This window comes from Nicotiana tabacum, chromosome 4 (assembly GCF_000715075.1).
Source record: "Nicotiana tabacum cultivar K326 chromosome 4, ASM71507v2, whole genome shotgun sequence".
NCBI classification, from domain to species: domain Eukaryota; kingdom Viridiplantae; phylum Streptophyta; class Magnoliopsida; order Solanales; family Solanaceae; genus Nicotiana; species Nicotiana tabacum.
Genome location: NC_134083.1, coordinates 22,996,883 through 23,011,131, shown reverse-complemented (window position 1 = coordinate 23,011,131; position 14,249 = coordinate 22,996,883). Strand labels below are relative to the sequence as shown.

Below are 14,249 nucleotides of genomic sequence, written 5' to 3'. Positions count from 1 at the left end.
ACAGTCACCCATTTGGAGTTCCCAATCCATGTGGAATAACTCTGCTCCTGTTTTCCTATGACACATTTGCTCCATAGTTTGGATTATTGCAGCGAAGGAAAGTGGCCTAGATGAGCAAGCCGGTATGTGTGTGTATATATATAAAAAGACTTATCTTAAATTTGAAACTTAATTAATTTAAACTTCTAATTTTACAGTGAAAAGTGAGACTTATTTAAGCTCACAAGCTTTAATTTTTTTTATAGCAACACAAATGTTATGTCATATTTAAAATGAAATAGAAAGAGTAAGTAAATGGATCGTTAACAAGATGCTATGTTGCTCAATTTTTCAGTCGTAGTGTAGACAAGCGCTCATGGGCAAACGGTGGGCTGCGCTTGCTGGTTGGGCTCATATTAAGTTGCTGCTACTTAGAATGCAGAAGTCTCAAATGAAATGTTCACTTATAGGCTTTAGCCCAATTTTACTACAGATAGGACGGCCCGTAGATTCTTGACATAATTGGAAGAAAAACTCGTAGAAAAAAGTTTTCTGTGTATATTGAATGAATTGTAATCTGTACAGTGCACGTATATAAACAAGAAAGAGTGAAATTTATGTATAATTCTATCCACTTGTCCCTATTCAATTTATTCTCTTATAACTAACTAACAGATATGGAATAAATATTCACAGCTGATAAAACCTACACAATACAACTCTATTAAACAGGCCCAAAACGTTGAGTGCCCAACTTGTATATTTGAAGCTTTGGGCCCAATTAGTCAGCTGAAGCTTTAGCCCAATTAGTGTAGTCAAAATATCTCCCTTTGTATATGTCTGATTCACGTGTAAGCAAATGAGACCAAAACACCACATCTGCTAAACATAAGAAACCTAGCCGACTTGAACCACCGTGGAACCTTCGAGAGAAACACCACTACCACCATTAGAACCACCGACTCCAACACCCATCCTCAAGTTGGAGGAGATGAAAGAACACCCAACTTGCCCAATAAATTGTGATGAGAAGGTCCAGCTATCGGTTTAGTGAACAAATCAGTTGAGAAGAGGATCGAACAAATGAAAGAGAAATCAAGTTCGAGAAACTGTTGTCTCACGAAATGGCAATCAATTTCAACGTGTTTCGTTCGCTCATGCAAGACGAGATTTTTAGCGATATGAATCGCCGCTTGATTGTCGGAATGAAGTGGTACTAGTAAAGAAATGGGGAGAGACAGATCTTCAAAGAGGCGTACTAACCATGTCAATTCTGCTACTACACGCCGCATAGAACGGTATTCCGCTTCTGTTGAGCTGAGAGAAATGAAAGTCTGTTTCTTCGATTTCTATGAAATTGGAGACCCTCCAAGGGAAATGAAGAAATCACTCATTGATTTCCTTGTTTCTGGACAAGTTCCCCAATCTGAGTTGCAAAAAGTGATGAGTTGAAACGACGGGGAAGCTGTCATGAAAAGCCCCAAACATGGGTCTTTCAACAGATATCGTAGAACATGAAGAACAGCATGCAAATGGGGCTTTCTCGAATCCTGCATATATTGACTCAAATGTTGCACTATAAATCAAAGATATGGTCGGGTATGAGTCAGGTAGTTCAATTTACCCCAAAGATTCTGGTACAAAGTTGGAGAAGAAAGGGACTCACCTGTTTTGGCAAGCAATTTGATAGTGGGATCAAGAGGAGAGGAAACAAAGGAGCAATACAGTGAATCAAATTCCTCTAGCAAATCCATAGTGAATTTCCTTTGACAAAGAATCAATCTGGTTGACTCACGAAGAACTTCCATGCCAAGGAAGAAGTGTAAGTCCCCGAGATCTTTTATTCTGAACTCTTGATCTAGAAATATTTTTAATGCATGTAATTCATCCATGTCATTCCCTGTCAATAGAATGTCGTCTACATACACAGCCACAATAAATATAGAGGATTCCGACTTTATAAAAAATAATCATTCAACGAATGAGAAAATCCCTTGAAATTCAGGGCCGTTGTAAGTCGTGCATACCATTGTCTGGATGCCTGACGAAGCCCATAAATGGATTTCCTTAATCTATACACATTTGTCGGTGAAGAGGGTTCAACCCCTGCTGGGAACTTCATATAAACTTCTTCATTCAATTCACCATGTAAGAAAGCGTTATTCACATCCAATTGATAGAGCCCCCACCCTTTCTTAATTGATATAGAGAGAATACACCGGATAATTGTTATTTTGACCACGGGAGAAAATGCTTCTGTAAAATCTATCCCTTCTTGTTGTATATCTCCCCTAATTATCAATCTTGCCTTCAGTCTTTGTATACTCCCATTAGAATGTTGCTTCACCTTGTAGACCCATTTACAAGACAAAGCCTTTCTTTTAGGGGCAATTCTACCACTTCCCAGGTTTTATTAAACTCAAGTACTGTAATTGTTTTTTGCCATAGCCTCCTACTAACCAGGATGTAGTGCTGCCTGTGTATAGCTACTAGGTTCTTGGATATTGGACAATGCATTAAGTAGATGTTAGTTAGCGGTGGAAAGACCATGAAAATGGAAAGAAGATGGTGAGATTGGTGAGAGGAAACAAAGAGTACTAACATTAGTAAGTTGAATTTCATTGCAAATGTAGTCCTTTAGATATGAAAGTGCAATGTGTGGTCTAGAAGATCTTCTAATTAAGTTATCCATAATAGGTTCAGGACTAGTTGGAGAACAATTAGGAATGTGGACTGTCACGACCCAAAATCCCACTAGTCGTGATGGCACCTAACCCAATCCGTTAGGTAAGCCAATTTCCAACAATCCAATTCCAATAAAATTAATTAAAAGAAAATATCTAAAACCAATACATCTTCCCTAGAACTGGTAGTACAAATCGTGAGTTTCTAAGAATAAAGTGTACAAAGCGGAAATGAAATAAATACATAGTCTGTTTGAATAATACACAAACAGAGTTTTTATAAATCTAAGGCTACCCTTAACAAGAGGCAGCTACAACAGGAACGCAGGTACATCTTCAGATCCCGCAACCATCGAGCACAGCAACAACGACAGCCAATATCTGCACGCAATGTGCAGAAGTGTAGTATCAGTATAACCGACCTCATGTACTGAGTAAGTAACAAACCTAGCCGTAGGTTGAAAGCAGTGACGAGCTTCTACCAAGGTCGGGTCCAAAACTACTAGTCCACAATAGTCCATAACAACATAAAGCAAATAGTACCAGAAGAAACACAGAGATAAAAATGCTCAGCCGCAACATGATTTCAAAAATAATAGTTCTTCCTTTCAAATACATCAGTGAAAACCCAAATCGTTTGCCGAAGTTGCCAAAAATATGAATAATTTGAGAATAGTAATTCTTCCAAAAATCATTTTAATAGTAAATAAAATATCTCATTTTCTTTCCCAGATAACCAGTGTGAAACAAATGCATCACTATGCCCATCTGTCAATATGTGTGAAAAATCATGAATAATGCGATACCATACAACATGAGGAAAACACATCTCTATGCGTATATGTCGTGTGCGTGTTAATGCAATGTATCTTGGAGATTGCACTCATGTACTCACAGTCTCAGAGTACTCAATCTCATTGTCTCGCATTCTCTCTCACTATGCTCAACACACTCAATCACTCAGCGCTATACAATACTTGTTGCGGCGTGCAGCCCGATCCCTGTTTATAGTCGATTGCGCTCACTGGGGGTGTACAGACTGCGCTCACTGGGGGTATATATATAAAGCCAACATGGTCTGCTGCGACGTGTAGCCCGATCCCAAAAATATCCTCACAATCAGGCCCTCGGCCTCCCTCAGTCGTCAATCTCTCCAGTCTCTCTTTCATGGGCTCACAATGTCATGAGAATAGCCCAAAAATGATGATAATGGTGTATCAATAAATAACAACAGAGACAGAGATATGATATGCAATGAAATGAATATGACTGAGTATAAATTTTCATTTTAAAATAAATATTTCACAACAATATGACCTTTGTGGGTCCCAATAATACTGGCACATAGCCTCAACATGATTTTTAATATGCTTTTCAGCTCAATTTCTTTAACTCATAAAATCGCATGGAAAATGCCAAGATCATTTAAGTACAAACTTCCACAGAAACAATTATGTCACAATTTCTATAGTGCACGCCCACACACCCGTCACCTAGCATGTGCGTCACCGCCCAACAATTCACGAAATACATATATTCAGGGTTCATACCTTCAACTCCAAGATTAGAAAAGTTACTTACCTCGAACAAGCCAAATCCAATGTCGAGCAAGCTAAACAATGTTCCAGAAATCCCATTATGCGCGTATCAACTTCCAAAGGGCTCGAATCTAGTCACAATTAATTTGATTCAGCTCACAAAAATTATAGGAATTAATTCCATATCAAAATATTAATATTTTCCAAAAATTCCAAATTATGCCTCAAATATCACCCGTGGAGCCCACGTCTCGGAATCCGATAAAACTCACGAAATCCGAACCCCCATTCAACCACGAGTCCAACCATACCAAAATTACTCAAATCCGACCACAACTCGGCCTTCAAATCCTCAATTAAAGTGTATGAATTTTTCTACTATTTTCAACCCAAAACACTAATTTGTTGATAAAAACAATAATAGATTCGTGTAATTTAACCAAAACCGAATTAGAATCACTTACCCCGTTGTTTCCCTTGAAAAACTCACCAAAATCGCCTCTTCCCGAGCTCAAATCCGTCAAAAATGAAAAATGGGACGAAATCCCATTTTTAGAACTTAAACTCACTGACCAGGCTTTTCTTTTTCGTGAACGTGACAGGTCCCTCGCGTTCGCGAAGCACAACTCGAATGCCCAGAAATTTAACTCTTCGCGAACGCGACCGTGGCTTGGCGAACGCGAAGCTTTGCAAATCTTACCCTTCGCGAACGCGCCCACGGCTTCGCGAACGCGAAACTTTACCAGCTCAGACCTTCGCGAACGCCACCTCGCGAACGCGTAGAACAAGAACCCGGGGTCCCCAATCGCCTCACTCCTCTTCGCGAACGCGACACCTCTCACGCGTCCGCGATGCACACACAGACCATACCTTTGTGTTCGCGTCCTCCCCTTCGCGAACGCGAAGAACGAAACCTCACACTCAGAAAACACTCGCGAACGCGAGAGAAAATCAGAAAAATGCAGCAACAGATATCACCAATCTCACCAAGGCCAAAAATGATCCGTTAACCCTCCGGAATTCACCCGAGCCCCTCTGGACCTCAACCAAATATACCGACAAGTCCTAAAACATCATACGGACTTAGTCGAACCCGCAAATCACCTCAAACAACGCTAAAACTATGAATTACACCCTAATTCAAGCTTAATGAACTTTGAAATTTCTAGTTTCTACAAACGACTCCGGAACCTATCAATTCACATCCGATTGACCTCAAATTTTGCACACAAGTCATAAATGACATAACGGAGGTATTCAAATTTTCAGAATTGGATTGCGACCCCGATATCAAAAAGTCAACCCCCGGTCAAACTTCCCAAAAATTTAACTTTCGGCATTTCAAGCCTAATTCCACTACGGACCTCCAAATAATTTTTCGGACACGCTCCTAAGTCCAAAATCACCATACAGAGCTATTGGAATCATCAAAATTAAATTCCGAGGCCGTTTACACATAAGTCGACATCCGGTCACTATTTTAACTTAAACTTTAAACCTTGGAACTAAATGTTCCAATTCATTCCAAAACCTCACCGGACCCGAACCAATTGCCCCGGTAAGTCACACAATAACTGTAAAGCCTAATTTGAGCAGTAAATGGGGAAGCGGGGTTGCAGTACTCAAAACGACCGGTCGGGTCGTTACATGGACTGTTTGTTTAATGAAAGTACTCGTGTGAGGACTAGGTACAGAGACCGTGGATGAAAAATTAGGAATGTGGACAGTAGAATTGACTGGAGTAGCTGAATGTTGTGAGGGTGAAGTGCGTTCTCTATAAGTGAATGAGTGTGTATTGGGACATCATTTGAGTTGACAAACCTAGAAAAATTCTCAGAAGTAAGTGGGAAATAAGAATTTCCTGCATCGGTTGACTTCAGAGAAGCAAAAGAAAAAAAATTTTCATGAAAAACACAACATCCCTTGAAACAAAAGCTTTCAAAGTTTTCAGATTTAACATTTTATATCCTTTCCTTCCATGTGGATAACCTAGGAACACACAAGAAATTGTCTTTGGTTCAAACTTTCTTCTATGACTTGATAAAGTGGAAGCAAAACATAGGCAACTAAAACACTTCAGGTTATGATAATTTGGCTTAGAATTGAAAAGCAATTCATAAGGAGTTTTGTATTGGATAACTTTGGATGGATATCTATTAATCAAATAGGTTGATTGATAAGATAAAAATACTATGCATAATATGAGTTGTTATTGAATCCTTAATACTGATATTATTATTCTCTTGTAGGTAATATCAAAATATAAATAAAGAAATAAATAAGAATGAAGGAGGAAGTTGAAAATGGAAAAGAAAGAAACTAGCATCACCAAAAGTCACGTGTACACTTGATGTACACCATTCTCTCATCAAAATTCATTTCAATGTTGGCAAGTTGGCAAAGATGAAAGTGAAACTTTGTTGTACACGGCAAAAGCAATGGAAATATCTATAAATACTGTCATTTTTACAAAGCTCGAAGAACAGACTTCGAGGGAGGAAAAAAGCAAATAAAGTGTTTCTATGTTTAGAAGTCTGCAGTTATTAGTTTCTTTCAGCTATCAATATTGGAAATTATTTGGTTCCTCCTTTTAATTAAATAGCGGGAATTATTCTTCTTGAATATTTCTTTCTATTTTCTTATAATGGACAAGAATATTTTCATTAGTAGTACTAACTCCAGTATGGAGTAATTTTCTTTTGTTTTGGGAGAATGATGGGTCTTAATATCTCTATATAATTAGTAGATATTATTTCTCAATTTCACATGCTTGAGCTGAAGCTTTTTATTTAAATTTTATCTGCTTTATAGTTGGGTGTTATTTAATTAGTTAGCATCTATCTATTTCGTACTACATATTAACTTCTTACTAATTCTGTAATCGAAAGAGGCGGAAGAAGTAATAGTTAATTTTGGTATTAATAGATGTTAACTTGTATTTAGTGACATCTAGCTCTTATATGTTAAAATTGATTTTACACTTATTTGTAATCGAAAGAGGTGAATATTGTAGTAATCAATTATAACAAGTAAGGTAACCAAAAGAGACTTACTAAAAAGAGCATGTTTTAGTTCAAGTATATATTTCTGGTTCTTTAATATTACCATTTTAACGATTAATTTGTATAACCGAGAGGAGTACATTTAATTGTTCAACTATAGTAATAATATATAAATGTAATCGTGAGAGGCATTTATAACATTTCTAAGAAATAGAAATTGAAGAATAAATATATCTACTATATAATAAAATTATTAAGTGAAGTCAGGATCCCAACACCTTTTTATTATATTTGTGAAAAATAAAATATTTTCTATTGCTCTATTCATGCATTCTTAGTTAGTTATTTCACAACTCAACTCTTTCTTATTTCTCAAATAGTAATTAAAACAAGAAACGTCTATAGAATAGATATACCAATCTATGTGTATTCGACATCTTTCTATACGATTATTTGACAGAGTACTGAGTTTAAATTATACACACGCAAGAAACTCGTCAAATTGTTGGCGCCGTTGTCAGGGATTGGCTAAAGTCTACTACAGATTAACTGTTTTACTACTAATTTGAGATTTCTTTTATTGTCTAATTATTTTAACTTTTCTGCGGAAATTTCAGAAAGTGTATGACCCGTTCCTCTTCTAGAGAACTAGTCGAATACGATCCGGAAATTGAAAAATCCTTGCGATTGTTGCGAAAAGAACAAACCTCACGATCTCAAATTTTCACATTAGAGAAAATGGAGAACGAAGAACCCAATAACCAACTTCCACCACATCAAGTAGAATAACAGTTTGATGAGGTGGTACCATGACGTGATAGAATACTCCATGATTATGCAAGACCAGATCATTTTGAAGGAGAATCAAGTGTAAGGAGACCACCAATAGCAGCAAATAACTTTGAAATCCGTACAGGCTTGATTCAGACTATCAAACAGTTATGTCAGTTTACTGTGATGCAAGTGAAGATCCCCATGCCCATTTAATTGATTTAAGTGAAGATCCCCATGCAAGACCAGGTACAATGGTGTTACAACAGACGCTATTAGCTTACGACTTTTTCCTTTTTCTTTAAAAAGTGAAGCCAAAACCTGGTTGCGAAGCCTACCAAGAGGTTCTATTACAACATGGGACCAAATGACCCAAACCTGCAAAGACAATTAAAATGAAGCAAGAAATCAATAATTTTATGCAGACAGATACTGAATCTGTATACCAGGCATGGGAAAGATTAGCAGCAATATTAAGAAAATACCCACATCATGGTATCCAAGACCCTGGTATTTTATACATTTTTTTATCACGATCTTAAGCCCTCTGCTAGAAATATAATTGATGCAGCATCAGGAGGATCAATAATGGGAAAAACCACTGCAGAAATAATGCAACTATTTAATGAAATTTCGAAAAATGTTGTTCAATGGCCCTCAGATAGAATGATTATCAAGAAAACGGCAGGAGTAAATCAAATTGAATCTTTGAATTCATTAGCACAACAAATTGCGACCTTAACACAAAGTCGAAGCTTTTCAGGTAGGTGCTCGATCATCATCCCAACTTGAGAATTGTGATTTCTGTAATTGTAATCATCTAAATCATGAATGTCAAGCTTCAACACAAAATGAGGAACAAGTAAATGTGATTGGTTATAGAAATAATTACTCATTCGGTAGTCCCATGGCACAAAAATATCCAGGATTTCAATGGAGTAATCCTAATGGTGCTGAAAATCCTCAAAGATTTTTTAATCAAAAGCAGCAGGTACAAGAACCACCCGATTTTCAAAAATCAAAATTGAGGGCAACAAAATTTTCAACAATATCAGCAGCAGCCTCAAAGAGCTCATCAACAAAGCCTTGAAGTCCTGATGTACAAATTCATTAAGGCTACTGATGAGAAGGTTGAAAGTCAACATTCAGCTATCAAGAATTTGGAAATTCAGGTAAGCCAATTAGCAACCCTCATGTTTGGACAAATTCAAGGTGCTCTACCAAACAACACAGAGAAAACCCCAAAAGAACACCTTAAAGCCATCTCTCTACGATCAGGTAAATCTCTTGATGATCCATATGCAGATAGAGAAAGAAAGCCACAAGAAGTGGAAAAGGTAAATGAAGGTGAGAATAAAATGGAATCTAAGTTTCCAAAAGAACAAAAGAATAAAGGGAAAAATGTACTAGAAAATGAATTGATAACAAATCCTCACTCTGTACCTCTCCCTTTTCCCCAAAAGATGAAAAGACAAAAGCTTGGCAAACAGTTTTCAAAGTTTCGAGATATTTTGAAGCAACTTTACATTAACATATCTTTCACATATGCTTTGATGCAAATGCCTTCATATGCTAAATTTCTCAAAGAAATTTTGTCAAGTAAACGAAAATTGGAAGAAGTTTCAGTGGTTAAGCTTACAGAAAAATGTAGTGCTATACTTCAAAATAAGCTCCCACAGAAATTGGGTGATCCGGAAAGTTTTACAATTCCTTGTACCATGGGAGGTGCTCATTTTGAAAAAGTGTTATGTGATTCAAGTGCTTCAATAAATCTAATGCCTTTTTCAATTTTCAGGAAATTAAAACTTGGTGAAATGAAAGATACTGGTGTGTCTCTTCAATTAGCTGATCAAAGTACTAAGAGACCAAAAGGAATTATTGAAAATATCCTTGTTAGAGTTGACAAATTTGTATTCCCAATAGATTTTATAGTGCTTGAAATGGAAGAAAATACTGAGGTACCATTAATTTTAGGTAGACCATTTCTCGCAACACGGAGAGCAATTATTGATGTTCATCAAGGACAATTAATATTGCGAGTTGATGAGGAAAGAGTGATTTTTGACATGCAGAAAATGATAAAATTCCCTGGGGATGAGTCATCATCATCTTGTTTTCAAATTGACGTACTAGATGACCTTGTAGACGAATACAAAGATAATCAGTTAATTAATGATTCATTGGAAAGATGTTTGGCTAGGTCAGGTACCATAAGTGATAATAACCCCATAATTAGAGAAGAAGCTGAAATACTGGAAAAAGAGTCAGAAAATGAGAAAGTCTCACAAGAACGAGTTCAATTAAAAATTGAACTCAAAGATCTTCGTTCTCATTTAAAATATGTGTTTCTTAAGCCTCAATTATTTTCAGTACTCATTTCATCTTCTTTGACTATAGAACAGGAAGGCAAACTGATTGAAGTCCTGAGAAAACACAAAAGAACCTTAGGGTGGACTATAGCTGACATCAAAGGAATCAGTCCAACTATTTGTATGCACAGGATTCTTATGGAGAATGAGTATAAGCCTATAGTCCAACCCCAAAGAAGACTGAACCCAGCAATGCAGGAAGTCGTCAAGAAAGAAGTGGTGAAACTTCTAGCAGCAGGTATCATTTATCCAATATCTGACAGTCCTTGGGTAAGTCCTGTACAAGTAGTACCAAAGAAAGGAGGTATGACAGTAATAAAAAATGAAAATAATGAACTCATACCTACTAGAACAGTCACAGGATGGAGAGTTTGTATTGATTACAGACGACTTAATGAGGCCACAAGAAAAGACCATTTTCCTTTCCCATTTATTGACCAAATGCTTGAAAGAGTTGCAGGTCATGGTTTTTACTGTTTTCTGATATTCTGGGTATAATCAGATACCTATTGCTCCAAAAGATCAGGAGAAAACCACATTCACATGCCCCCAAGGTACGTATGCTTACCGTAGAATGCCATTTGGACTATGTAACGCTCCTGCTACATTTCAACATGGCATGTAGGCAATTTTATCAGGCATGGCTGAAAAGTTTCTTGAAATCTTCATGGATGATTTTACACTTTTTGGAAAGACATTTGAAGATTGTCTCTATCATTTAATTTTGGTGCTTAAAAGATGTGAAGAAACAAATTTAGTTCTTAACTAGGAAAAATGCCACTTTATGGTAACAGAGGGAATTGTTTTAGGACATAAAATCACTGCTAAAGGAATAGAAGTTGATAAAACTAAGATTGATCTTATAGCAGGATTACCCCCTCCTACCAATGTTAAAGGTATTAGAAGTTTCTTAGGGCATACAGGTTTTTATAGAAGGTTCATAAAAGATTTTTCAAAGATTTCGAAACCTCTGACTAACCTACTGATGAAAGATGTGAAGTTCGAATTTTCAGATAATTGCATGAAAGCATTTGAAATTCTCAAGGAACAATTGACTAATGCTCCAATTGTTGTTTTTCCTGATGGGAGCCAGTCATTTGAAATAATGTGTGATGCAAGTGATACAACAGTTGGAGCTATATTGGGACAAAAGAGAGACAAGATTTTTAGACCTATTTACTACTCCAGTAGAACCCTCAATGAAGCTCAAAATAATTATGCCATAACTGAGAAGGAGCTACTAGCAGTTGTATTTGCATTTGACAAATTTCGTTCCTATTTGATAGGAACGAAGGTTAGAGTATTTATTGACCATGCTGCTTTAAAGTACTTCTTAGCAAAGAAAGATGCCAAACCCAGATTGCTAAGATGGATACTTCTTTTGCAAGAGTTTGATCTTGAAATAAAAGATAGGAAAGGTTCAGAAAATCAAGTAGCTGACCATTTGTCATGATTAGAAAATCCTCCAACCGAGGCAACAAATATCAAGGAGGAATTTCCTGATGAGCATATTTATACAATTACCACAGTTACAAATCAACCACCTTGGTTTGCTGACATTGCCAACTACTTAGTTGGAGGATGGATCCCAAAAGATTTATCTTATGAACAAAGAAAAAAACTCAAAAAAGAAATTAGATGTTATTTTTGGGACGATCCTTACTTATTTAAATTTTGTGCAGATGGCATGATCCAGAGATGTGTACCAGAAATAGAAATAAACAACATCCTAAGCCACTGTCATGATGGAGCTGTAGGAGGACACTATGAAGGAAGGATAACAGCCGCAAAAGTGCTTGAAGCAGGTTTTTTCTCGCCCACTCTCTTAAAATATGCAAGAAATTACGTCACCACTTGTGACAAATGCCAGAGAAGCGGTAGCATTTCAAAAAGAGATGAGATGCCTCTTAACTCTATTCTTGTGTGTGAAATATTTGATGTTTGGGGTATTGATTTCATGGGTTCTTTTCCTCCATCAAATGGCTGTGAATATATTTTAGTAGTTGTTGATTATGTTTCAAAATGGGTAGAAGCAATAGCTACTAGAAAAAATGATGCTCATGTTGTTTGTGCTTTTCTCAAGAAAAATATTTTTTCTCGATTTGGAACTCCAAGTGTTATCATAAGTGATCAGGGAACTCATTTTATAAATAGACAATTTGCAAATTTGTTATCAAAATATGGAGTAACTTATAAAACAGGAACTCCATATCATGCTCAAACGAGCGGGCAAGTAAAAGTTTCCAACAGAGAATTGAAAAGAATTTTAGAAAAATATGTTGGATCTTCTCGAAAAGATTGGTCTTTAAAGTTAGATGATGCTTTATGGGCATACCGAACTGCTTTCAATACTCCAATAGGCACATCTCCTTATAGATTAGTTTTTGGAAAAGCTTGTCAATTACCTGTGGAATTAGAACATAAAGCATCTATCTATTTCTACTACATATTAACTTCTTACTAATTCTGTAATCGAAAGAGGCGAAAAAAGTAATAGTTAATTCTGGTATTAATAGATGTTAATTTGTATTTAGTGACATCTAGCTCTTATATGTTAAAATTGATTCTACACTTATTTGTAATCGAAAGAGGTGAATATTGTAGTAATCAATTATAACAAGTAAGGTAACCGAAAGGGACTTACTAAAAAGAGCATGTTTTAGTTCAAGTATATATTTTTGGTTCTTTAATATTACTATTTTAACGATTAATTTGTATAACCGAGAGGAGTACATTTAATTGTTCAACTATAGTAATAATATATAAATGTAATCGTGAAAGGCATTTATAATATTTATGAGAAATAGAAATTGAAGAATAAATATATCTGCTATATAATAAAATTATTAAGTGAAGCCATAATCCCAACATCTTTTTATTATATTTGTGAAAAATAAAATATTTTTTGTTGCTCTATTCATGCATTCTTAGTTAGTTATTTCACAACTCAACTCTTTCTTATTTTCTCAAATAGTAATCAAAACAAGAAACGTCTATAGAATAGATATATCAATCTCTGTGGGTTCGACATCTTTCTATACTATTATTTGACAGAGTACGAGTTTAAATTATATACACGCAAGAAACTCGTCATTGATGTTAATAGGCAATCTCCCTAGAAAGTAATTGGCAAGTGTGACTGAAAATGTAATGCCCTATATGTTTCTAATAAATGCTTATGTTTCCTTTCCACAACTCTATTTTGTTGTGGAGTGGTTACACAAGTGGTTTGATGAATGATTCCTTGGGAGGGAAGAAATTCATGTTTTTCCACTGCCTAACTCAAAAGCATTATCTGATCTTATAATTTGAACCTTTGTGTGAAATTGTCTTTCTACCATTGCTAGAAAAAACTTTAAAATAGGAAAGGCATTTAATTTTGTGCTAAGTAGATAGGTCCAAGTTCTCCTACTAAAATCATTCACAATAGTAAGAAAGTATCTAAAACCATCATAAGTAGGACTCTTATATGGTCCCCAGGTATCTACATGAATTAATTCAAACACTGATTTTGTTGAAATAGAACTTGAGGGAAAGGGGAGCTTTGATTGTCTTGCCATAGGACAAATGACACAAGGATCAGTAAAATTTGAAATAGAAGAAACAAGAATGCTTGCTATATTTCTCATACTACTTAAAGGCATATGGCCTAGCCTATAGTGCCATAACTTGCCTTTTACATTTGAATTAGAAAAACTGAAACAGGAATTAAACTTAGGAGCAGAAACTGCCTTATTTTTGGAAACTAAATTACTACTAGACTTGAGAAAACTCTTGGAAATAGATTTTGAAACTCTTGGCTTGATGATGTAGAGGCTCCCTTTCTCCTTACCAATCTCCAGAGGGCTCTTCAGTGAAGGGCCCTGCAGTAGAAAACTAGAAGTAGGAGTGAAAAGCACATATCGC

At 36.0% G+C, this 14,249-nt stretch overlaps 1 protein-coding gene across 1 annotated transcript; it reads left to right on the top strand.

The window, feature by feature from the left end:
* The first annotated feature begins 817 nt into the window (after positions 1-817).
* Positions 818-12,807, top strand: LOC142179828 (uncharacterized). The gene is made up of 5 exons (XM_075250712.1): positions 818-1,801; positions 8,901-10,613; positions 10,846-10,897; positions 11,213-11,761; positions 12,026-12,807. The coding sequence occupies exons 2-5, from the start codon at positions 9,072-9,074 to the stop codon at positions 12,805-12,807; spliced, it is 2,925 nt and encodes a 974-aa protein (XP_075106813.1). The 5' UTR covers positions 818-1,801; positions 8,901-9,071.
* The last annotated feature ends 1,442 nt before the right edge of the window (positions 12,808-14,249 follow it).